The 26,387-nt window shown below is 40.2% G+C and overlaps 6 protein-coding genes across 6 annotated transcripts; 4 read left to right on the top strand and 2 right to left on the bottom strand.

Moving 5' to 3' along the window:
• Positions 1 to 177: 177 nt before the first annotated feature.
• LOC108074469 (phospholipid-transporting ATPase ABCA3) lies at positions 178 to 8,768 on the bottom strand. The gene is made up of 13 exons (XM_017166536.3): positions 8,418 to 8,768; positions 7,767 to 8,355; positions 5,657 to 5,800; positions 4,753 to 5,509; positions 4,208 to 4,692; positions 3,853 to 4,132; positions 3,261 to 3,780; positions 2,356 to 3,041; positions 1,670 to 1,808; positions 1,423 to 1,605; positions 645 to 1,304; positions 511 to 576; positions 178 to 448 (listed from the first exon to the last, which is right to left on the bottom strand). Exons 1-13 carry the CDS (start codon positions 8,633 to 8,635, stop codon positions 241 to 243), a joined length of 4,935 nt encoding a protein of 1,644 aa, XP_017022025.1. The 5' UTR covers positions 8,636 to 8,768; the 3' UTR covers positions 178 to 240.
• Positions 8,769 to 9,693: 925 nt separating this feature from the next.
• LOC108074470 (uncharacterized) lies at positions 9,694 to 13,417 on the top strand. The gene is made up of 2 exons (XM_017166537.3): positions 9,694 to 11,863; positions 13,285 to 13,417. Exons 1-2 carry the CDS (start codon positions 9,832 to 9,834, stop codon positions 13,329 to 13,331), a joined length of 2,079 nt encoding a protein of 692 aa, XP_017022026.2. The 5' UTR covers positions 9,694 to 9,831; the 3' UTR covers positions 13,332 to 13,417.
• LOC108074471 (glutathione S-transferase 1-like) lies at positions 13,319 to 14,104 on the top strand. Its single transcript, XM_017166539.2, has one exon. The coding sequence runs from the start codon at positions 13,319 to 13,321 to the stop codon at positions 13,985 to 13,987; it is 669 nt and encodes a 222-aa protein (XP_017022028.1). The 3' UTR covers positions 13,988 to 14,104.
• A 1,827-nt stretch (positions 14,105 to 15,931) lies between these two features.
• On the top strand, positions 15,932 to 16,706 carry LOC108074458 (glutathione S-transferase 1-like). The gene has a single exon (XM_017166519.3). The coding sequence runs from the start codon at positions 15,973 to 15,975 to the stop codon at positions 16,639 to 16,641; it is 669 nt and encodes a 222-aa protein (XP_017022008.1). The 5' UTR covers positions 15,932 to 15,972; the 3' UTR covers positions 16,642 to 16,706.
• A 2,324-nt stretch (positions 16,707 to 19,030) lies between these two features.
• GstE9 (Glutathione S transferase E9) lies at positions 19,031 to 19,876 on the top strand. The gene has a single exon (XM_017166547.3). It carries the CDS (start codon positions 19,093 to 19,095, stop codon positions 19,759 to 19,761), a length of 669 nt encoding a protein of 222 aa, XP_017022036.1. The 5' UTR covers positions 19,031 to 19,092; the 3' UTR covers positions 19,762 to 19,876.
• Positions 19,832 to 21,840, bottom strand: imd (immune deficiency). The gene is made up of 2 exons (XM_017166545.2): positions 21,035 to 21,840; positions 19,832 to 20,397 (listed from the first exon to the last, which is right to left on the bottom strand). The coding sequence occupies exons 1-2, from the start codon at positions 21,695 to 21,697 to the stop codon at positions 20,236 to 20,238; spliced, it is 825 nt and encodes a 274-aa protein (XP_017022034.1). The 5' UTR covers positions 21,698 to 21,840; the 3' UTR covers positions 19,832 to 20,235.
• Positions 21,841 to 26,387: the final 4,547 nt, after the last annotated feature.

Genomic DNA, 26,387 nt, shown 5'->3' with positions numbered 1-26,387 from the left:
AAAAATTATTAATATACATGCAGTAAAACAGTGCCAACTTAGCTATTTTCTGGCCAGATCTGGCTCGACTGTGACATCACTATTATAATTTTAACACGTCTTTTATCGATAGAGGTGACAATGAAATCGATTATTCATTAGTTTGAATTTTTGACAAACTGTCACCAGACATAACCATAAGGCTACATTTCACTTTTAGTAACTATACAGAAACATAAAATGTAAATCATACATAAAATTTCAAAAATCATTGGTGTGAATTATCTGGTTCTTCAACTCCGACCGCGTCTCGTGCACATGGGCTACCACATTTCTCATGTGCGCCTGGTAAATGCAGTAGTCCTGGATGTTCAGCCGGACCCTGTTCTTCTCAACGGCGCCGTAAAGGTAAGAGTAGACGATGTTATCCACGGGCACATAATACTTGAGCCAATTGCGCATGCGATAACTTTGAAAAACGTTGAATCAATAAAAATGGAACAACTTAACTTAATACTATTCAGTACTTACACCAACTCCGATTTGCTGTGCAAAAAATTGACAAACTTTGCCAGATTCTCCACGTCTTTACTCAAGCTGTAAGTATAAATAGGAAACTAGTTAATATCAAGTGCACAATATACTTTTGGTACAGGTCAACCCACTTCTCCTCCGATTCCGCGATGGTGGTACCGTCGCGAATAATCCGGACCTCCAAATAAAAGCCATGGCTGTACTTGTATCGCAAATACTGCAGGCTGCCAATGGCCAGCATCTCGCCGTGCATGAAAAGGATAATGAAGTCTGCCAGAATTTTGCACTCCAGCTCATCATTGGTGGCAAAGATCATAGTCTTGCCGCAGTATCGCATATATCTCAAAATATTCCAGATCTCTCGCCTTGTCGTCGCCGGCATTCCGGCGGTGGGCTCGTCCAGGACCAAGATCTTGTTGTATGCGACCAGTGCTAGGGCAATCTTAACCTTGGCTCGCTTCTCCGCCGTTAGGAGACTGCACCGGCGGTGCATCCAACCGGTCATGTTGAGCATCAGGCACAGATCGTGTATCTTCTCGCCGATTTTCGCCTGTGGAACGCCGCGGATCATGCACAGCAGGCGGATATGCTCCCTTGGCGTTAAATTGGGCAGCAGGCCTCGGTGCTGCGGACAGTAGCCCATGTAGGTATGGATGCTCTCCAAGTCGTACTTGAAGTCCAAGCCCCGCACGTAGATCTCGCCGAAGGCGAATCCCTTCTCGCCCACCAGCTGCTGGATCAGGTGGCTCTTGCCGGAATGGCGAGGCCCAAAGATGCCCATGCTCATGTATCTGAAAATAATGTCAGTAAATGGTTTGGATACTTTGAATTCTACCTTCAAATAAGTATGTTAATCTATTAACGATAATACATTTTGTAAAATCTCTTCATTGTTTCGTTTAAACTTACTTGTTTAAGGCAAAAGAAATGGTGTGGATTCTATTGCCCGAGTGTGGGATCTTAGCTTCCACCTGGTCCACCAGGAACACAGACTGTTTTGCCTTGGTGTTTTCCGCGTCGGCGATCTTTTGCTTCACATCAGCCACATCGCCGTCGTCAAAGGGATACGTAGCGGTCCGCATTTTATGAAGGCTGCACGAGATGCACAGGAAAATATTCAACTGAATATGGATTTTTTATTTGCTGTCTAACTTACTCTCTGGAGGAGTGGAATTTCCGCTCCCGCCGCTGTAGCTCTATCCAGAAGATGAGTAGCAGACCAATAATAGCGCAAAGGATCATGCAGAGCATAGCTGGCAAAATTCCCGGTGCAGCCCATTTAAAGTATGTGTCAACTGCAAATAAAATTTAAGCAGGTGCATTAAAAACCAAAAATATTACAAATTATTATTAAACCAGCAGGCACGATCATAGAAATGCTCTCAATTTGGTCTGAGCTCGAGAATATGACTGAACCGATATTGTCTTTTGTGTTTCCCTCCCAAGAAGAACCTATAAAAATTGTATAGCCTGTCATTTGTTGTGCGTGTGATTTCGCTTAAATGTACTAAGCTCTCTTGCTGTAAAATTCATAAGCTATAGTTCCTGTTTACATGTACATTGCACGCAATGCGTGGAAGATGAAAACAAAGAGATATGGGATTGAAATTAACAAGAAAACTTTCAAAAAAACAAGCAGTTTTATGAGAAGATAAGATGCACTCGCATTTCAAGCGCGAAAAAAGACCGAAATTAAACGGGGCTCCGGACTCATTTTTAATCGAGTTCGAGATTTCGAAAGATCTTCGAATCCATAGAGACTCTAGTGCAAGATTCGATAAATTATAAGTGGATCTTCTAAATACGTATAACAGAATTATAGAAAAAAAGACGCGGACTCACATTTGCAGTTAGGCACTACCTCCTGCATGTTCTCCCGTGTGCAGCCTGCGTAATTCTGGCACTTGTCCCTGCACAGCCTGTGCTCCGCGGACTGCGTGTAGATGTTGCTGATCCCGTCAAGCAGCGAGAAACCAGGCGATATGCAAGCGCTGTAGAAGAATAACATGTTGCTATTGGCCACTTCCCAGTAGATGATGTACAGTACGAGGCCGGATGTGCCCTGCAGGATCATGGAGACCAGAAAGGCCCGTATTATACTAGAGTTCACAAACATGGTTACCAGATAGGTAATCGGCAGAGCCGCCATTCCAAAAAAGGCCAGCAGAAGAATGATGACCAGGTTATCGACCATACCGAACTCGCCGATCCGAAATACAGCCATGATCAGCACAATGATGACCGAGTATACCACAAAGTTGAACCAGTCCCAGAACAGGTTGATGCCCCAGTAGGCCGACAGGCCCAAACCGGCAATGTGTTCCAAAAACCGAAAATTTTGGATTTTCTCCTCCACTATCGAGATGACAAACACGGATACTATGATGGGGATGATGCATCCGATCGCCAAAGGGGCGTGAATATGGGCAATCTTGTTGTCCAGCAGGTTGATCTTCTTCGACAGTCGCGTGGGCATCGGATCGTTGGTCACCATAGCCGCTGTGTCGGTGCGATCCGGGTAGGTAAGTCTGAGAAATTACAAACCGGGTTAATGAATGGAAAATCAAGTAAAAGATATGTTTTTAAATAGAAATAAGTTTCATTCAGATGGCTCAAAAACTGAGAGACTACTTTGCATAGTAATGGACAGACCAGCGCACAGGGAGGCGGACAGTCGAACATGACTAGATCGACCCGGCTGCTAATGCTGATCAAGAATATTATTTGATAGAGAAAAACATACTAACTTGAGGATAATGTTGTGCATCAAATTAAGCACCATGGGTGCCGAGTGGAAGATGTCCGCGATGATGTACCCATTGAGTTCGCCGTCGCCATTAGACTCCACGGCTCCCATGCCCTTAAGCTCGCTACTCTTTTGTAGATAGTCCCGATACGATTCCTTTGCGCAAACAAACGAGTCCGATGTAAAAAGTTTTGACTTCGCAACGCGACTGTCATCTTCCGATGTTGTCGTAATTGTCTGTGTCGATCTGATATCAATGTAACCGCAACCCTTGATATCCGGCAAAGACGAAACATCCGCTAATTCCTGGGTTCCTATTAGGATTGAGTTAGCGCGGTTCTTCGGCGAGCCGATCAGCACCGTTAGGCGTGCGATAATTGCGATCAATAAAAAGGTGGCGATAATCATGATGATAGGCCAAACATTCGGCGCCGAATTGATAATTTTCTTGTAGAACATGGCCCGAATACGCTGTCTTCTTAGCTGTCTCTTGGACACCACCTGGTACTTGAAGGTTTGACCTGCACAGCGTGGAAAAACGTTCCATTACCCCATATCCCTTATTTTATATAACTGAAGATCTCGAAACTCACTGACATCCGAAATGATCTGCTCCTGCAGACGAAATGAGGTGACCAGCTGCATGTAAATATCGGATAGCTCCGCACCCACTACTTTGAAGTTCTCGATGCCCAGCGCCTTGCGACCGCTCTCCAGGTGAATAAGCATCTTCTGCAGACGCGTACGGAACGTTCCAGGCAATCGGTAGGTTAGTGTATCTCCGATCTCGTTCTCTGGCTCCACCATTGGATCAAACTGGCGGATGAATTCAGTGATGGGATCATCCGGGACGTGTGGTTTCTTAATGATGACCTACAAATCCATAAACATTAGGCGTTTCAAATGTAGATTGATATGTAATAAGTATAGCAAGAGTATGACACATACCAGTTCTACGGAGCTGTTAAACTTGGCTCGCAGGAAAAACGGAGTGCCGCTGGCCTCCAGTACACCCATGTTGAGGATTCCGAGCCTATCGGCCACATGTTCCGCGTCTCCAATATTATGGGTGGCAAAAACGAATGCCCGATTCTCCTTCTCCGCGTTAACAATCGACCAGAAGACCTGTGCCTCCCGATAGGAAAGCCTTTTAGTGGGCTCTTCCATAATAATGATCTTCGTGTCTCCGGCCAAGCAGCAGCACACTGCAACCAAGAGCCGCGTGCCCATATGTAGCTGCCCAATTTTGGCACTCCGACTCTCGATGAGGGGATCAAGCACTGCCAGCCACTTGCGTTTCTCAATCTCAAATCGATCCGAGTCTTTGGCCGACAGCTTGAGGCGCACATGAAAGTCAATGGTCTGCTCCACTGTTAGCTTCTTGTTAAGTCCATGCTCTGCGAAACGGAAGTCCACCAGGTGACGTTGCTCTCCTGGAAGTGCACGGGATAAACTTTTAAATTAGGTCTCACACACAAAGCATCCCTACCTACCGGTGTTTACGAAAGGGCTACCCATAAACAAGGTACTGCCGCGAATTGGAAATTTCAAGCCGGCCATCACCCTAAGGAGGGTGAGTTTTCCCGATCCTATATGGCCGAGAATCACATACACCTCGCCCTGGTATATGCGGAGCGATATATTCTTGAGAATCTTTCGCTCCGAGTCTCGGTGTGTGGTACTGATGTGGCGCAATCTCATTAGCTCTACGACGCCAGCGTCGCCGAACTCGAAATTGCTGATGCTTGGCACCTTGTTCAAGTGCATAATGACCATATCCGCTTCTTTCGCCTTTCGTCGCCGATTGTTGACTATTCGCCGGCTGAGATACCTACCCGGTTTTCGCCACTGCAGCGCCAAGAGGAAGAAGTAAAAAATCAAGGTCGATCCTATGACCGAGGCGAAGAGCACCACGTAATCATTGGTTTGTATAACTTGGGGGAATTCGTAGGAATACCGAAAAAGCTCCATGGCAAACAGGATCTGGCAATTGAAGAAGCTGACTAGGATAAAGAAGATATGGTACTTGTGGATGTCCCAGTAACGTTCCAAAACAGTGGTGAAGGCGGCATACGCAAAGAGCCACATGGCCAGGCCAAACAGAACCCCATTGGTAGGATCGGCGAATATCTTGGCCACAACCATTGCGGTTACAATAAGCTCCACGGTGAACAGCACCACGAAGCAGACGAAGGCCAGTATCGCTAAGCCGGATAATTCTGACTTGTGTTCTCCTAAAACCCAGAAGCACTGAAACGGATTCAAGGGATAATACAAATATAAATTAGGGAAAATAAAAGTTTGTTTGTTTGTAATGTTTGTAACTAAGTGAATTGTACAAGTCTTAAAAAGATTTTGTTGGAGACCGATTTGGTTAATGTATAATTAGGAGCTTACCACAATTATAAGTATAAAAATGGCACCAAGTATAATCAATCGCAAAAATAGCACCAAAAATTTGAGAGCCCATTGCGTTCCAAACGAATAACCATAATACCACTGATGGACCATGACACCATCCTGAACCTGGGACGCCACGTTCTAAGGGAGATTAGTTTCATTATTAACAGGTGTCAGAGTTTATTTTCAAGAATTGCAATTGATGAAAGTCAGGATAAAAGATGGAAATAAGCTCAAGTGGACAAAATAGGGGAAAATATGTTAATGATCGGAAAATATATAATTCTTTCTAAATAGTTTGTTGATACGAGCCCCGACCACTATTAATTCGTACGGCAGCTTTTTTACTCGTATAAAATATTCAGCAAACGATATTGTCCATAATAACGTATACCACATATAAAAATGATTTTTTATAGTACTATAACTTTATTCTCTTAAGTTTAAAACAAAAAAATTTATTGTACTTCGACAACAACAACAATAGTGTTTATTTATTTTAATGTGTCATTAAACTGATGATATAAATACGACCACTATTAATTCGTACGGTGCGTTTAATATTAACTTTTTATACGAAATACTAGGTTGTTTTTTAATATTAATATTGGGTAACATCACCCTTGACCTTAACGACACATTTACAACGATTTGGCATTGATTTTAATAAATTTTGGCATTGCTCTCTTGAAATAGAGTCCCAAACCTCTTGGATTTTAAGTTTTAATTCAGACAGGGTTCTTTGAGGTTCATTTTTTAGTTTTCTTTTCATTATTCCCCATATATTCTCGATAGGACTTAGGTCCGGACTATTTGATGGCCAATCTAAGACCTCAATGTTCATATTCTGCAGCCATGATTTGGTTCGTTTGGCAGTATGAGATGATGCTCCATCCTGCTGAAAGGTGTATTCGCCACAGTCAGCCAGCTTTGGTATTGATGGCAGAAAGCTTTCTTCTAAGATGTTAACATATTTTTCTGCGTTGACCATCCCATCAATAAAGTGCAGCTGCCCCACTCCTTTGGCAGACATACAACCCCACACCATAATGCTGGCTGGGTACTTAACTGTTCTTTTAAGGCAGTCTTTATGGTAGGCTTTAGTACAGATGACTCTCCTTCGCGCATCGCCGACACTTACATCAAATTTAGCTTCATCGCTAAATATGATAGTGTTCCATTGCCTTTGAGTCCAGGACATCCTTTCCCGTGACCATTGTAAACGCTTCTTCTTTTGACGAAGCGTAAGCAATGGTTTTTCCTTGGCCTAAGAGTAAGTTAATCTATTAAGTATGTAACATAGTCTATCACAGTGCATACCTTATAGAACTTATATCCGATCTCACGCAACTTCAAGCGCGTACACTCTCGCTTAACACCTTTTCCGATTTTATCAGACCACTCAGATGCTATATTTCGACAATTTTGACGACGATCAGCCTTTACAATAGCCGCCAGGGCTCTTTTGTCACGTGCTGTTATTGCCGATTTTCGGCCTCTTTTTGCGATATTATTTTCAATATTGCCATATTCCTTAAATTTTTTAATTATTCCCTGAACGGACGACTTAGCCAGATTAAATTGCTTGGCAATTTCACCGAAACTTTTCCCATTTTTATAATTATTCAGAACTAAAATTCTTATTTCCTTGCAAATTGGCTTTCCTCGTGCCATTGTAGCTTAACTATGAGTAATTTTCAGCAATCGCACTTTATTTTGCATTCTGCTTTGTTAAACAGTTTACAGCAAAAGACTAGATAGTGATTATGTTTCACTGTTTCCTTTTGTTTGGATCTTCTTTTAATTCTAAGCTAAGCTTTTGGCACCGTACGAATTAATAGTGGTCGAATTTATATTATCATTTTAATAACACATTAAAATAAATAAATATTATTGTTGTTGTTGTCGAAATACAATAAATTTTTTTGTTTTAAACTTAAGAGAATAAAGTTATAGTACTATAAAAAATCATTTTTATATGTGGTGTACGTTATTATGGACAATATCGTTTGCTGAACATTTTATACGAGTAAAAAAGCTGCCGTACGAATTAATAGTGGTCGGGGCTCGTAGAATATAATATATATATAAATATTTAAAAACTCACTCGGATAATGTTCAGGAAGGGGAGCAGGTAAATAAAATAATACAGGAACGTGGGCAGCCGGGCCAGACTCACTGCGGCGCAGGGCTCATCGGCAGACTTTAGCCGGACGTTGTACATCGTGACACTCGGTTCCGGAAAGTCGCTTTGAAATTGCTCGCGCAATAGATGGTACCACTCTATGAAGACCTGGTGCTGCAGCTGCAGGAATCCCTCCCGTATGTATATATCCTGCTTAAGGTTTTTGTCGACCTGCTCCCGGTCGGCATCTATTTGTCCCGAGCAGCGAGTTAGCCAGAGGCGGTCCTCGGTGAGGAAAGATTTCAACGTACGAAACTCGCTGGGAAAACGGATCGAGACATCCAGGACCAAAGGCGGCTGAGGTCCGCTGAGGTCCCCTTTGAAGACGAGCCCCGCCAAGGTGGTCCGCTCGTCTAGCTGATTCTCTAACTCGTTCTCGTTCTCGAAGGGTATCGTTGCATTCAGCTCCAGTGTCGTTACCACCTTTGCAGCCAGGTTAGAAACAAATGGCGTCTTGGGTGTGTAGCCCAGGTTCAATCTGTTTTTCTCCCGCCTTGAGTCAATCACTCCCCTTAGGTACCGTACAGAATGTGAAGGTCAACAAAGATCGCTTATGTTGCAGGTGCTGCTTACTGTAATATGCGGAGGTCCCCCAGTGTATGCGAATCGATGCTCTGGCCCTTCTCGTTATCGCTGCGCTTGTACAGGAGGCGCTTGGAGTGGGCGATGGGGTTGAGCAGGATCACCAGGAGCATGATTATCAAGGCGATTGCCTCGAAGAGCGTGTGCCGCCACATATTCAGCTCGATGCGGATGTAGCGCTTAAAAAGCAGACCCTTGGTGGCCGGCATTTTCAGGTGGGATGTATGTGAGGTAACTTGAATGTATTATGTAGATATTCAAAATAAAAATGTTAAGTAAAAGAGAGCAAGACTGGTTTTTGGACCCAGGATTTGGGAATGTGTCTAGATATTGTTTTGACTTAAATTCAAAGCACCTTGTGATAGTTTTCCCCAGAGCTTGCAAATAACTGTTGACGGGGTTTTTCCTGTGCTCTCGTTGCGAGTAAAACCGAAAAAGATCATACTCTCTCGCTCTCGTTCAGAGCAAGGGAGTTTTGCTGTCTTCATTTCGGTTTTTTGTTGAACGCTTTTCGTTGAGCTCTTTTTGCTTCGGCCTTTCAATGAGCCGTGCGTAAAGAGCGGGACGAGAAACGTTCGCACACAGAGAGCCAGCAAAAGACCAAGGGACCGAACAGCTCAGCGCGAACGGTCTTCACCTTTGTTTGTTTTTTTTTTTTATTTATTTATTTTTGTGAACAAGTGTCCATATAACAAAATGCTATTAAAAAGAATAGAAAAGTTTTAGACAATTTTGTTTTTAAATCGCAACTAAACGTTTAAGGATTTGCTTGCCTATGCGTGTGAATGTATTCCAATACATACGCAAAAGACTTTTGTTCACTGACCACGGTTCATGGGACAACCAAAACAAAACAGAATAGAAAAAAACGAGTTCGCTCTGAACGCGCGCGAGCTGATTCCAAGAACTCATGAACGGGTGCTCTCTGAGTCTTTTCGTAAAGAGTGAGAGAGAGACAGATATATGCAGACAACTAGAAACGGTCGACAGTTTTTTGCAAGCTCTGGTTTTCCCTGTTATAACTCTGATGATGTAGCTCATAAAAACCATTTATATTCAATTGCATTCGTTAAAAAATCAGGACAAATAACACAAAATACAGAACCAGAAACCGGATATACTTTCCCGATACTTTTTTGGGTACTTTTAAAGCTAAAATCGCGCCTTTGATTTTAATAAAATCAAGTCCAGTAGAACTTTGCAAGTTCTCAAAAGTTATATATTTAAAATAACATATTTTCCACTTTTGCAATTTTTAATTCAAATCAAATATATCGATAGTTCGATTGAGCCACATTCGATTACTAACAGCCGCTTATCGATAATTATACGAATCGAATGAGCGCAGCAAACAAATTAAAAACAAGAAAAATTATATTTTCCTGGCAAACCACTAAAATCTTCAATGCGGCAGGACTTTGGACAGGATCAGTGGTCAATCGAGGACGACTCACTGTTCCAGGCTTGCGGTCTGATTGTGGCCGCGCCGCACGCCGAGAAGTCCATATTCATCACCTGGAATCAGTACTATTTGCTTAACTTCCGTTTCAAGAAGCCGAAAGCAGACAGCAGCCGCGTCAAAATGACAAAGGTGCGGATACCACTGCCCACGAGCGCGAGTGGCAGTTACCTGAGGAGCGTGCACCCGCTGAAGTTCAACACGATGCTGCTGATGTCCGACGGCGGAATCTACTGCTTCGGTTCCTTCAAGGCTCTGCATGCCATACAGTGGCTAAGTGGCGTTCGCTGCTTTGCCATAGTCGGAAATGGATTCAGCGTGATACGGGAGGAGGAGCAGCGCCTGCTGCTGCAGACCTACCTCGATCTGCCCGGCTTGGAGAAGGGCGAGAGCACGCTGCAGCACACGTTCGACATAACGTACGACGAGCAGAACATATTCCAATGCGACTGGCAGCATGACGAGTACACGCTGACCACTCTAAGGGTATCCTGCGAGACGGAGCAGCAGTTCACGCAGCGCCTGTTCGGGGTTACAGCTGCCCAGCAGGAGTACGTCCACATCTTCAGCATTGGCGGGCATGTGTTTGCCCTGTGCCAAAACGAGCCTCGTAACGAAGGCGGGGAAAGTCCGTACCAGATCGAGCTGCTGTGCGTTTACGCTGCAATAGTGAAGTTCATCCGCATCCTGCCCGATCAGAACTTCTGCTTGGTGTTCCTCAGCAATGGAAGCGTGGACATGTGGTACGTTTCCTGTTTGCTCGACATCAAGCAGCGCCAGATGCATCACACGGGCGCCGAGTGGCTGGACTACGATGCGACCAGTGAGAACGGCGATTTCTACTACACCGACGGCATGCAGGTGGTGCGACTGAGATTCAAGTACAACAGCCAGCTGGACGAGTGCTATGTCCACACCCTGGTCAAGCCAGTTCCCGGCATACAGTGCTGCACTTTTCTGCACCTCAGCGAGCAATTGGTTTGCCTCAGCGACAACAACATATTCTATCGCATCGCCTTTGCGGCAACCGATCATAACACTGACTCCCCAATGGGCGACTTTACAGCCGATGCCATAGAACGGATGCGGCACAATGCTCAAGCCTTGGAAGCGTATCAACGGCAGCCGGCTGTCCTCCAGGAGGCCCTGCAGAAGGAGTACGAGAAACAGCAACTGATTGCTGTGGGCAGGAATCGCTTCGACGAAAGCCTCCAGGCATCCCTCGAATTCCATCGTCGAATTCCCTGTCTCGACGACGACACTGTCCTGCTCCTGCAACCTCAACCTCAAGAGCCGCCTAGTAAAGCAGGTGGTCTGTATGCCGTGCTAAACCTCACTGTCATCAACAGCCAGCCCCTACTGCACAGCAATACCTGGCAGCTTTTGATATGCTTTGACCACAACATACATGGCTTTGTGTTGCCCACGGATGTACTCTTAAACAGGAGATGCCGCATTATAGTGCCGTTAAGAAAGATGAAGGACGACTTTCTGCCTAGGTTTAGCATCAAATTGGTGGCCTTTATTGAGATAAGCAGCCTCATAAGTGCGGTCCTTCTTCCCGTGACGGTGACCAAGAGTGCAAGCACTTACCGTTCTGTTTTCAGTGCCACTCGAAAAGAGGACATTTGCTCGAATGACCAGCAAAAAGCAACGAGCAAGGCACCACCAAGTGAGCCCGTAATTCAGCATACAATTCGTCTCGGCAATAGCTTGACTCTACCTCAAATTGCTTGTCTTTTTAATGGCTCTAAAGCCTCTAGTGACAGTTCATTAGAATTGTACTTTCTGGACGACGCCAAGCTGCGACTCCAAAGGATTTCAAATGATTCCAATGGAACGTTGGAGAGCGAAGACGCTTCAGCGATTTACTATTTTAAGCAGCATTTACTTCTGAACGGAGACACCCGCGACCCAGAACCCATAACCTTGGATCAAATATTGAAATTCCAATGTGAAACAAAGCGATTGAGCACTAGTAAGCAAAATGAAAATTTCTTAGAGTCTGGAGAAAATGTTGCTATGCGTTTGGAGTCAAAATATAGAGCCTTAAGAAGTGTTATTTTTTAACAGATTGCAGAAGTAGTAGAAGTATATATTTATTCAGAATAGGCATGGTATATAACATCGGTATGTTTCACACTTTTTTTGTTTTGTTTTACAAAACATAATTACATACAGACTATAATAAGACAAAAGTTCAAAGTTACAAAAATAAAAAAATTCTTTATTATGGTTTAATAGGATTAATTTTTTATTAGGAACTCTAAAAGCTATGCGTTTAAATTGTTACATAGAAAAATAAATTGTAAATACGATTTAATTTGTATTTGAAAACATTATAGGTAATGTTTATATTAACGGATTTTTTATACACAGAAATAAAGTATTTAGCTAAGGTTATTATATGTATAATATATAATTAATTTTATAATTATAGATATTTAATAAGCCTTTATAAATCTGAATAATAAAGAAGACATTTGGATAACCTTGATTTTAACTAATTGTTTCTGCTCTTAGTTGGATTTCCTTGTAGGGACTTATCAAATAATAAAGATGTTTGCATGTTTTCTTATCATAAACGACTTCGATTGAACCCGCTAAGTATTTGATGGAAAACAATATTGATATATAGATTAATCAACAGCCAATGTATTTTAGTAAACAGAAAGAAAATAATACCTTTTGCACATTTTGACAAAAAAAGTATACACGTTACACATACATTTAATGAATATTTAAAATTATACATTATTAAAAAAATGTTTATAAAAATTCTTCTAAGTTTGTTAATGTGATTTATTATTTTATTTATTTATGTTAAGTATTAAGTCACATATTTTGTGAAAAGAAAATAAAGATTTCTAAGAGAAAAACATATTTGCATGGTCTAAAAAATCAAGAGAGAAACGCACACACAAAAGCAACTAAGAGTATTTTGTAATATTCATGGTCTTATCTTCACTTTGTTATTAAACTTTGTCAGCATGACTGGCACTTTCCTAATAATACCCTGAAATAAAGTATTTTATAAGGAAGTGTGGCAAACAAAATTGATAAAATTTGAGTAAAAGTAGGTGGGTTTATAAGGTGTTACACTTGTTGGGAAAGAGTTCTATTTTTAATGATATATGCATGTCTGTCCTTTCTTGTAGTAGTTATTGACTTAAGATCTGGTATTAATACATCACAAAGAAAGCTCCAAGACTGGACCATTATCCCTTGTTATCAACCTTATGAGTATAGCCGAAAACATGTAGTTTCCGTAAAATATACAATATTATACCGCAAAGGTCAATACAAAATATACATTAATCGCAAGCAATTCCTCTCTTAAACATTCTCTTTCGCTGACCCGCAACAGACCCAATAAACAAGCTGCTTTTTCACCCACAGCAATCAGTTGCGACCGAGACCCCCCGGCGACAAGATGGTCAAGTTGACTCTGTACGGCTTGGATCCCAGTCCGCCAGTTCGCGCCGTCAGACTAACCTTGGCCGCTCTCAACCTGCCCTACGAATATGTGAACATAAACATAGTGGGTAGGGAGCAACTGTCTGCAGCTTACCTGGAGAAGAATCCCCAGCATACGGTGCCCACGTTGGAGGAAGATGGCCACTTCATATGGGACTCGCATGCCATTATCGCGTATCTGGTGTCCAAGTATGCGCCATCGGATGACCTATACCCGAAAGATCTCCTCCAGCGCGCGATAGTGGATCAGCGGCTGCACTTTGATACGGGCGTGGTCTTCGCCAATGGCATTCGAAGCATTTCCAAGCCCGTGATCTTCTTCGGTCAGACCACAGTGCCTAGGGAGCGCTATGATGCTATTATCGAGATCTATGACTTCGTAGAGACATTCCTAGGGGGGCACGATTATATTGCCGGCGATCACCTGACAATCGCCGACTTTAGTCTGGTCTCTTCGGTGTCTTCCCTCGTTGCCTTCGTGGACATGGATCCGGTGAAGTATAGCAGGATTAGTGCTTGGATCAAGAGACTGGAACAGCTGCCCTACTACGAGGAGGCCAATGCCAAGGGAGCTCGGCAACTGGTGGCCATTGTGAAGAAAACAAATTTCACCTTTGAAAGCTAATAAACTACTATTGATATCTTTTGAATTAAAAATTAAAAATGTATAAAAACAAAGCAATTTCTTATGATTTTATAAGGGAAATATATTTTTGAAATAAATTGATTGCTTTGATGCAGATATTGGCAGGCTAATTTCTTCCAGAAAACAACTGAGATATGATATGAAAAATGTATTTTTTTTTACTTTTAACTACTTTTAATGGCATTTTTATATTTATTTATTTCGCATGAAAAAAAATGATAGGCTGGCACTTTTTCTACCAAATCTCTTTATTGCAATCTAATAAGAATAGAAAAATTAAAAAAAAAAGAATCGATTAACTGTTAATTTTAATTTTGCTTCTAATCTATTTTAAATTGTAGGTTCGCGACCCAAAACATGTTTTTGTAATTGCTTCGCATAAAGTGCAAGTAGGTGAATAAAACCTCTTGTGTTAAGTCATTTTGGTAGTACTATTTGGAATACACAAACACTTTTAAATTACTACTAACCAATAATTTTATATTGATTTTCAAAATAGCGTAAGTTCGCGACCGTGAGTATTTTTTGTATTTTTTACTTTTTTTTGTTTAACAAGCATATATGTAAATATTCTTAGATGGCTAAAACTAAAGACAAAAGTGAAAATGTTAAATTAAAAACAATTTTGGACGCTTTATTTTTTATTAAAGGAAATACAAAGTTATTCATAAAAAAGTATTATTAAAAAAAATTAAACTAATAAAGCATCATTATTTTACACAACTAAACTGTTAAAAAAAACCTTCGAGAGGTCTAGTCATTTATTTAAACTTAATTCCAAGCGTTAAAACAGATACATCTACATATCTATGTAGGTATGTACATAAGCTTTGTAAAAAAATCAACATTGTCTATATTTCTTATCAAAATTCGCTTTCTGAACAAAACTGAAAGTTGTTGTTTCTAAAATTAAAAATATTGTTTTGTGCATATTTAGGAAATAAAAAAGTTAAGAATATTCTAGACGTTGCAGAATATATTTTTCTGAGTGCACAAGTGGCGTTATTATGGTGAAATAGAAATAAACCTAAAGAGAGAGAACAAAAAGGTATTACTACTATCTATCTTGTGCTCTTTTTATACCCTTGCAGGGTATTATAATTTCAGTCAGAAGTTTGCAACGCAGTGAAGGAGACGTTTCCGACCCTATAAAGTATATATATTCTTGATCAGCATCAACAGCCGAGTCGATCTAGCCATGTCCGTCTGTCCGTCTGTCCGTCTGTCCGTCCGTCTGTCCGTCTGTCCGTCTGTCCGTCTGTCCGTTTCTACGCAAACTAGTCCCTCAGTTTTAAAGCTATCTCAATGAAACTTTGCATATAGTCTTCTATATGCTCTCACTGCTATATATGTCGGAACGGGCCGGATCGGACGACTATATCATATAGCTGCCATACAAATGTTCGATATATTTTTAGAAAAAAAATTATAACTTTGCTGTTTTTCAACATTTTTGCACCATTTTTTAGATATGACCATTTTATATTATTTCTGAATTTTGGTATAAATTTTATGAAAATCGGACGACTATATCATATAGCTGCCATAGGAACGATCGAGAAATTAATAGAAAAAAAATTATAGATTCGTTGTTTTTCAACGTATTTTCATCTACTCCGGGATATAAGCTTATTTTATTATTCTAGAATTTTGGTATAAATTTGAAAAACATCGGACAACTATATCATATAGCTGCCATAGGAGCGATCGGTAGATGTAGGGAAAATGTAAAGCTGGAAATGCAAAACTGTAACTGTCAAACTGTAAACATAATAAGTATAGGTAAAATGTAATGAAATAATATCTGCAAGGGTATACAAACTTCGGCGTGCCGAAGTTAGCTTCCTTTCTTGTTTTTTTTTAAATGTTTGTACTTTCATGCTCTCTCTTTCGAAGCAAATAAATACAATGGGCACTTTGATCTCAGCATTCAGTTATAGAAAAACCCCGAGAAGCGACACAACATGACCAAGTTGATTCTCTATGGCTTGGAGGCGAGTCCACCGGTGAGGACAGCAAAACTGACGCTTGCCGCTTTGGGAGTTCCATACGAGTTCGTCGAGGTGAATACTTTGGCCAAGGAGAACCTTTCAGAGGCTTTCCTGAAGAAGAACCCGCAGCATACGGTGCCCACGCTGGAGGATGATGGTCACTTCATTTGGGACTCGCATGCGATCAGCGCCTATCTGGTGTCAAAATACGGCAAGAACGACAACCTCTACCCCAAGGATCTCCTGCAGCGGGCTGTGGTGGATCAGCGATTGCACTTCGAGTCGGGCGTAGTCTTTGCCAACGGTCTAAGAAGCATTACCAAGCCCCTGTTCGCCTCTGGCCTCACCACGATTCCCCGAGAGCGTTACGATGCCATCATCGAGATATACGACTTTCTGGAGACCTTTTTAAAGGGTCAGGATTACATTGCCGGCAGTCAGCTTACCATTGCCGATTTTAGCATCATTTCAACCCTATCCTCGCTGGAAGCCTTCGTGGACATAGATCCGGCCAAGTACACCAGGGTTACTGCTTGGGTTAAGCGACTGGAACAGCTGCCCTACTATGAGGAGGCCAATGCCAAGGGAGCCCGAACATTTACCGAAATCATTAAGAAGACTAATTTTAAGTTTGCATCTTAAGTACGAATCCTGATTTTACTCTGGTTCAATTTTACAATAAATCCTATAACAAATATTCCTTACAACGATTAGTATTTCATTAAAACAATATTTAATATATTTTGTAATCTATTTTACTTACATCGGACTAATAGATTCTCCGGTATCGAAAGGGAGTGCTATGATTTGGGTGGAGTTTATAAATTTATTTAGTATGTGATAATCGTGGATGCCATGCTAATATCCCTGTATATTCTTCATCTATATATAAAATCTTTATTTAACTTGTTTTCTTATTTCCTATCCTCAAATTACGGTTACAGTTACGGATTTAACTTTAAAATCTGGAGCAATACCAGAAATTTAATTCTTTTGCATAAGGTAATAAATACAAGAGAGCCCAGTTATCTATTTGAAAAGCTAAAATTTGGAACATCAGCAAGAACCAATAATCTCATTAATTTTCGTCATAATCTTTCGTCTTCTGAACGCCACTTTTTTATTCACACTATTCGCTTGTGGAATGAACTTCCTCAAAATTTAAAAACAATAAGAAGCACGCCGCAATTTAAGAATAATTTACTAAAGTTTTATAGAAATGAAAACTAGACATAATAAAATAAATGTTCAATTATAACATAAGGACATTCAAATTGTTAGAATAAGATATACATGTATTTCAATCTTGTGTAGTTTTAAGACAGATAAGAAATTTTTAAAAAATTGACCCGTTGTGACTATCGCACTAATTTATAAGTTTTAAACTTGTAGCGTTAGGAATTTATTTACCAATAAATTAAATTAAATACACAGGACACTATCTTTCAAGTTTTCTTTTCTCTTTTCCAAACATGCAATCATTAGTCTTGTTATTTCTCTCTTTTTGCGGCCTTATCTGAAGTACACATTCATTAGGCACTGTGGTTCAAGACCGTAGAAATTATCAATAACAAGAAAGGAAGCTAACTTTGGCACGCCGAAGTTTGTATACCCTTGCAGATTGGGTTTGATGTTTATATTATAGATTTAAATGCTGAAAACACACACAAAACAGAGTTTCATTACATTTTTTCCTATACTTATTATGTTTACAGTTTGACAGTTACAGTTTTACATTCCCAGATTTAAATTTTCTTTACATCTATCGATCGTTTCTATGGCAGCTATATGATTTGTCTGATTTTCATCAAATTTATACAAAAATTCTGAAATAATAAAATAAGCTCATATCTCAGAGTAGATAAAAAAACGTTGAAAAACAACGAAGCAATAATTTTTTTCTATTAATTCCGCGATCGTTTCTATGTCAGCTACAAGATATAGTCGTCTGACTTTCATAAACTTAAAACCGAAATTCTGAAATATTAAAAATATATATCTCAAAAATTATGCAAAAATGTTGAAAAACAGCCAAGTTAAAATTTTATTTCTAAACATTTTACGAACATTTGTATGGCAGATATATGATATAGTCGTCCGATCCGGCCCGTTCCGACAAATATACATAGCAGTGAGAGTATATAGAAGACTATATGGAAAGTTTCATTCATATAGCTTTAAAACTGAGGGACTAGTTTGCGTTGAAACGGACAGACGGACATGGCCTCATCGTCTCGGCTGTTGATGCTGATTAAGAATATATATACTTTAAAGGGTCGAAAACGTCTCATTCACTGCTTTGCAAACTTCTGACTGAAATTATAATACCCTGCAAGGGTATATGTATGAAAATATGTATTATTCTTTAGATTTAGATGATTTAGAAATATTGTATGTATTTCAGATTTTATAAACATTTTGATGAGTAGGAAACTTTTCCCATTAATAACACAGATCGACAACATTCGAACTTTTTTTGGTCTATAGATTACTAAAAAATTAAAAGCTTCCAATCACATACCCATTTTGAGAAAATCGCAATCAAAGCATGAAAAACGGCTTGTTTTGGACCTTTTCAAAACGTTATAGCATTTCATATATTGCATTTATGCTTTTTATATATTTATGTATATGTATGCACATTTCTATCGTAACTATCTCTTTGTAAATATAAAAATTATTTAATTGGCTTATCAAGATTACGAATTTTCTACTTCCATGCGATTGAGAATAAAATAAAAAGAGATATGATAAGGCGCGCACTGCCTTATGGAACACCTGACCACCTACCTCTTCGGGGGACACCTTCAAACAATTTTGATTAAAACGAATGCCTTATCACAGCTCGCATCAATTATCTAAGCAGAGAAGTCTGACAGCAGATATAGCTTTAGATATGTATTAAAATATATATGGAAATAGTCATGTCAATCACGTAGAAACTTAATTACCGAAAGCATGGAAAGCTTTGAATCACAAAGTGGAATTTGTTTAATATATGGAATTAATTGAAGCCAGCAGTAAACTTGTTGCTGCGGAAGCTGGCGAACCTGCGTTCAGTTGCGAATCGTCGAGCGCAGAGATCAGACGACAATGGGAAAACTAGTGCTGTACGGCGTAGAGGCGAGTCCACCGGTGCGAGCCTGCAAGCTGACCTTGGACGCCCTGGGACTCCAGTATGAGTACAAGCTGGTCAACCTGCTGGGCGGGGAGCACAGGAGCAAGGAGTATACGCTTAAGAATCCACAGCACACGGTACCCATGCTGGAGGACGACGACGGCAAGTGCATCTGGGAGAGCCATGCCATTTGCGCCTATCTGGTGCGGCGGTATGCCAAGGACGACACCCTGTATCCGAAGGACTATTTCAAGCGCGCTCTGGTGGATCAGCGTCTGCACTTCGAGTCCGGTGTGCTCTTCCAAGGCTGCATTCGGAACATTGCCGCACCGTTGTTTTACAAGAACGAGACGGAGGTGCCGCGTCACAAAATCGATGCCATCTACGAGGCCTACGACTTCCTGGAGGTGTTCATTGGCAGCCAGGCGTATTTGTGCGGGACGGGCATAACCATCGCCGACTTCAGTATGGTCTCCTCGGTTACCAGCCTGGTCGGCTTGGCGCCCATCGATCCGAAGCGCTATCCCAAGCTCACCGGCTGGCTGGACAGGATGGCCAAGCTGCCAAATTATCAGTCGCTCAACGGAAACGGTGCCCAGATGCTGATTGACATGTTCAGTTCAAAGATCACCAAGATTGTGTGACTTTGCTCCGTGTTGTTTAAAGGTTAGAAACGAGATAGGCGGCTGCTGCTGCAGGTGCCGTTGCTGATGATTACATAAAAATAAAGCTTTTATTTGACATACACTTTACAAAAAATGCTTTCAAAATGCTGACTTCAAGTGCTGGGGTTCCCGGTTTTAACGCACAATATATCACATATTAAAGATTAAAACTTGGTGTAAGAATATAGTTAATGCAAACCATCTAGGCACTTATTCGAAGGGTTTGTTGGATTAATAAACAAAGTATATTGCACGCATATCATCGCCCGATGGCCTGACCTCTCTCTCCTCTCTGCTCCGCCCGATGCCCGTTGCTTACTGCACTCTTTCGGTTAGGGTAACACAATCTTTCTCCACTCTCCGGCAGGTGTTCGGCATCGAGATGACAGGCTGCTCCGAATGCATAGTGTTCACTGATAGTCGGGGTCGTTTAATGTATCCCACCGACTCTGGCTAGCTGTTCGTCTTGCGCTTCTCCAGTGCCTTCCAAACCAGTTTCATTCTCTGCACGCAATCGCGATGCTGGGACTCCCACAGCACTGTGGTGAGTCGTCCAACAGTGGCCGCACCGTTCTCCGCGCTGCGCGTCCACTGCAGCAGTAGCTGGTAGATCACCTGGGAGAGCATGAGGCGTGTTAATTAATCGAGATTAGTCATGCTATCATGTCATAGCCGAGTGTATAAGGGGGGCGTAAGGATATATTTTAAATTGGAAGTGTTTACAACTAACAATATACATACAATTTACAAAAATGAATTTAAATTAAGGTAAAATTGCACACCCCTTATGTAATCTAATCTGTAATCTGTAATCTGTAATTCTAAATCCAAAAGACCCATTTGATGAATAGGTTCCATCTGTAGGCGTTCTTCAAGTAAATTATTTTGTGAATATAGTCCGTACGTTGATAAAGGTTAAACTCTAATGTTTTTACTTGCATAAATCACACTTTAAAGAGCTTTTTAAATACTATATTGAAATATATACATTGTTTCTCAATATTGTGAGCACATTGTAAAATTTCAAACAAGGGAAAGTGATAGAGATATCAAAACTTGAGTCATGAATGCTGGTTTTTCCGAGCTATGCCCCAGAAATCTGTACATATATTCATAATACTATAAATAGTCAATTTTTTAAGGAGATGCAAAAATCGTAGATATTGTAGAAAATATATTGAATGGGGTTTAAAATTTCCCTTGATAAAAGGTCTCTAACGTAGACTTCAAATACACATTTCCATTTACTTACCTCTCTGATATTTCCATGCATTTGATGATCGATTATCGCCTGATCGATCTGTCCCTCCGACTGTCCAAGATCCCGCATCACCTGCTTCCATCCCTCGCCCAAGTGCGTGGCCACGGCGTCCAGCAGACGGATATCCGGCTCTTCCTGCGACTGCATCATGGCCACTATGCTGACTGTTTTCCGAGTGGCCATGGAGCGCTTGCCGCCCTCCGGTAAAGTCATCGCTGCTCCTTCCTCGTTGGCACTTGTGCTGCCCTTGCGCGAACTGCTGGCGCTCAGGTTCTGATTTATGTTGTAGACAGAGCCAAAGTGCAGACCGCTGGCATTCGAGAAGTTCATGACCACCTGTTGCTGGGCGCTATGCACGTTCATCGTGTTGTTCGTTTGCGAATTGTTGGTCAGCGCAGTTCCTGGAAAATTGGCGGACTGCACCACGTCCATGGAGTTGTAGTTGGGGTCGCTGAGCTCGCGCAGCACGGACTCGGTGAGATCGGCGGATGCAGTAGGTGTGCTGATAGAGGGCAGCGCCAGGGCTCCGCTGTTATTGTTATCTTCCGCGCTGTCGTCCACGGGCGCTGCGTCCGTTTCAAGACGTCCTTCAGATTGATTCGGCGCCTCCTTGCCGCCGAAGATCGTGGGCAACAGGTTCCTGAGCTTCGGCATGATGTTCGCTGATAATTTGCCGCGATGAATGTGCCCTCTCGTCTCCGGAAATTCCACAGTTTGGGGTTTTTGTCTTTGTGTTTCTTTGTGATTTAGTGGTGGCAGGCCAAGGACGGTAATGCCTATCGATGGGGAAGGGGACTAATCGATAGCTTCTATAAATCGAATACAAACCGAGTATTCATGGAATTTAAGCGTTTTCTCACACTTGGACATTTTCAAAAAACCAAATATGCAGATGACTTCAGAACAAAAAAAATCTTCCAGATTCAAAATATAAATATAAAAAAATCAAATTCCTCAAATAAATAAATCAGATCATTGAATAGGGATCTCAAAGATATTAAACATTTACGGACTCAGTGACAGTTCAGCCTAAAGCCTAGTACTCTGACGAGAAAAAACCGCTGTATAAATTTAGACAGCGGCCAAACTCCATATAAAAAAAACGGTGTCGAAAAAAAAAGAAGAAGAACTTTTAGACACGTCGTTTTTTTCGGTACTCTGACGACGAAAATGAAGCCTGCGAAAATTGAATGGCGTTGCCAGATCAAGATAGTAAACAGCTGATATCGCGCTGTCTAAATAATTCATTTGATTTATTTAGACACCCCTAATGGAGGGAAAGTTGAAGGAAAAAGGTGGCATTGATAGGGGCTGTCAAGGGGAAGCCCATAATATGGAATTTAACCCACAAAATACATTTTAATGCAATATTTATTAATATTTTAAATATATTTTTTTGAATATTTGTTTACAAACAGCTGTCCTGTGTGACCAAAGAAAATCCTTAAACGCCATAAAAAGTACATTTTCATGGCATTTCAGATGTCCGTCAAATTAGCGTCGGTGAGTTAGCGTCGAAATGGAACGGTGGGAAAATGGAACACTGAGGGATTTTTTATATTTTATTTATTTCGTTAATAAGGCACCAATTTGAACAAAATAAAGTTTATAAATGCTTAAAAATTAATTTACTATTGATTTTTACTGGGTTTGAGGGGATTTGACCTTTGGGTCTATTAAAAAAAAGCATTTGAAAAATCGTGCTTTCGCAATTTTGATTATATCTCGGCTCACAGAGGATATGCAGCTATACCCGATATGCCAGGATAAAGGATATTTATTGTAGTTTTACTCTGCAAAGTTTCATTTTCTTTTGACCGTCAGTTTTTGAGAAAATCGCATAACAGTTAACCAACCTCGGGTCGGCTCCATACAAAATATGGCAGAACATTTTTAAAGTCTTATAACTCCAGTTTAAGAGGATATGCCAACATGTACGGTATATGGGCTTGTTAGGAGAAGTTTAAAGAATATTTGGTGAAAATTTCAATGGATTTTAACCGGCAGATTTCGAGAAAATCGAATTGCAGTGGGTGGTGTAGTTGGGCTGATAACAGAGGCGCGAAGTATGAAAATGGAACCAGCTGTGAACTGGATACTGTGAGCAGAGAACTAGTTGCTGATCCAAGAAACGGAACCATGTTAAAAAAATACTAGATTTAAAAACGTTAGCCATTTAAGCAATTTAAAATTAAATTAAATAACTGCCTATTAAGGGGTTATCCGGGTTTTGAAATTTCAAAAAGTGCATTTTTTTCAAACTTTTTTATATAATAGTACAAAGTGTCAGGAATGTTGTCCGAAAATTTCAAGTCGATCGAACCAAAACTGTAGGAATGGGAGAAATTTAAAGCCCAGCGCGTCGTATGAGTCACAACTGGCAATTAAAACTTTAAACGCGTTTTTCTCGAAACCACTTTCTTGAAGTCGGTAGTCAGGATTTCTCGAAAACTACTGGACCGATCGACTTCAGATTTTCCACACTTCTTCTAGACATGTTTTTCTTGTCTCTGAACGAAGGATTTTTTATATCTTCAATTAGAACCGATTTTATAACCCCAAATATGGCCAAAATTGACGTAAAAAGTGTCATTTTTCATGAAAAACGCTCCCAAAAATTCAATTTTTAATTTTTTAAAAAATCCTTCGTTCAGAGACAAGCCAGACATATAAGCTAACAGAAAAATTTTGGTTTTTTGATTTCAAATAAAAATTGACGGAGAAATCCTGCCTACCGCAAGGACATAATTTTTTTTAGGGTTAAGTTCAACCCTCCCTCAACGGCTCATTTGTGAATATTTTTTGTTCAAAATTTTACGGAATTTAGTTCAAACCTTATGTATTAATGTAAAATAAATGAAATTTGCAAAATTGTCATAGGATCTTTTAAAAAAATTCTGGAAAATAGGCCTTTTTTTGTGGTTCTAAACCCGGATAACCCCTTAAACGACATCAGCATTTTGAGCAATTTGGTAGCTCTTTCATCAAAATCGGTTGAGTCGATTAAGTGAAAACGGCAATTTTTCATTTATATACCAGCAAAAAAACCCACCGACCGCCAGACGTGTGACGTCACACGGCCGTGTTTCTAACCAATTGAATGCGCCAACCTTGTTTTCGACGCTAACTTTCAATAAATTATTTCTAGCTTAAATGAGGATATGCAGATTTGCACGGTATATCAAAAGAAAGGGAATTCTATTCTTAAATTTCTATAAAAATCTTAGGTCGATCTGACCGACAGATTTTGAGGAGATCCTATTTTCCTTTTCCGACCTTATTATTAACTAACACTGGCTGCATATTGAGCCTAACGCCACGTGCTCCATACGATGTTTTTCGACGCTAACTTTCAACCAAATATTTCTAGCTTAAATGAGGATATGCAGATTTGCACGGTATCTCAAACGAACGGGAAATCATTTCTCTAATTTCTATAAAAATCTTAGGCCTTACTTCGAAAGGCGATGCCGGTTATGAGTTATGCAATTTTGTAGAAGTTTTAAATTGTCAATAGAATTAAGCTGGCGGGGATTCATCGATAGGGCTTGGGAGCCGTTTCTATCGATATCAAACCAGTGTTATTAATGAAGTCGGAAAAGAGAAAAACTTGATTTTCTCAAAATCTGCCGGTTAAAACTCAATAAGATTTAATTCGAAATTAGAGAATAGAATTCCCTTTCATTTGATATACCGTGCATATCTGCATATCCTCATTTAAGCTGGAAATATTTGGTTGAAAGTTAGCGTTGAAAACATCGTATGGAGCACGTGGCGTTAGGCTAAATATGCAGCCAGTGTTAGTTAATAATAAGGTCGGAAAAGGAAAATAGGATCTCCTCAAAATCTGTCGGTCAGATCGACCTAAGATTTTTATAGAAATTTAAGAATAGAATTCCCTTTCTTTTGATATACCGTGAATATCTGCATATCCTCATTTAAGCTAGAAATATTTGGTTGAAAGTTAGCGTCGAAAAACATCGTATGGAGCACGTGGCGTTAGGCTCAATATGCAGCCAGTGTTAGTTAATAATAAGGTCGGAAAAGGAAAATAGGATCTCCTCAAAATCTGTCGGTCAGATCGACCTAAGATTTTTATAGAAATTTAAGAATAGAATTCCCTTTCTTTTGATATACCGTGCAAATCTGCATATCCTCATTTAAGCTAGAAATAATTTATTGAAAGTTAGCGTCGAAAACAAGGTTGGCGCATTCAATTGGTTAGAAACACGGCCGTGTGACGTCACACGTCTGGCGGTCGGTGGGTTTTTTTGCTGGTATATAAATGAAAAATTGCCGTTTTCACTTAATCGACTCAACCGATTTTGATGAAAGAGCTACCAAATTGCTCAAAATGCTGATGTCGTTTAAGGGGTTATCCGGGTTTAGAACCACAAAAAAAGGCCTATTTTCCAGAATTTTTTTAAAAGATCCTATGACAATTTTGCAAATTTCATTTATTTTACATTAATACATAAGGTTTGAACTAAATTCCGTAAAATTTTGAACAAAAAATATTCACAAATGAGCCGTTGAGGGAGGGTTGAACTTAACCCTAAAAAAAATTATGTCCTTGCGGTAGGCAGGATTTCTCCGTCAATTTTTATTTGAAATCAAAAAACCAAAATTTTTCTGTTAGCTTATATGTCTGGCTTGTCTCTGAACGAAGGATTTTTTAAAAAATTAAAAATTGAATTTTTGGGAGCGTTTTTCATGAAAAATGACACTTTTTACGTCAATTTTGGCCATATTTGGGGTTATAAAATCGGTTCTAATTGAAGATATAAAAAATCCTTCGTTCAGAGACAAGAAAAACATGTCTAGAAGAAGTGTGGAAAATCTGAAGTCGATCGGTCCAGTAGTTTTCGAGAAATCCTGACTACCGACTTCAAGAAAGTGGTTTCGAGAAAAACGCGTTTAAAGTTTTAATTGCCAGTTGTGACTCATACGACGCGCTGGGCTTTAAATTTCTCCCATTCCTACAGTTTTGGTTCGATCGACTTGAAATTTTCGGACAACATTCCTGACACTTTGTACTATTATATAAAAAAGTTTGAAAAAAATGCACTTTTTGAAATTTCAAAACCCGGATAACCCCTTAATAGGCAGTTATTTAATTTAATTTTAAATTGCTTAAATGGCTAACGTTTTTAAATCTAGTATTTTTTTAACATGGTTCCGTTTCTTGGATCAGCAACTAGTTCTCTGCTCACAGTATCCAGTTCACAGCTGGTTCCATTTTCATACTTCGCGCCTCTGTTATCAGCCCAACTACACCACCCACTGCAATTCGATTTTCTCGAAATCTGCCGGTTAAAATCCATTGAAATTTTCACCAAATATT

This window comes from Drosophila kikkawai, chromosome 2L, assembly GCF_030179895.1.
Source record: "Drosophila kikkawai strain 14028-0561.14 chromosome 2L, DkikHiC1v2, whole genome shotgun sequence".
Classification (NCBI taxonomy): Eukaryota; Metazoa; Arthropoda; class Insecta; order Diptera; family Drosophilidae; genus Drosophila; species Drosophila kikkawai.
This window is presented reverse-complemented; position numbering and strand designations above follow the sequence as displayed.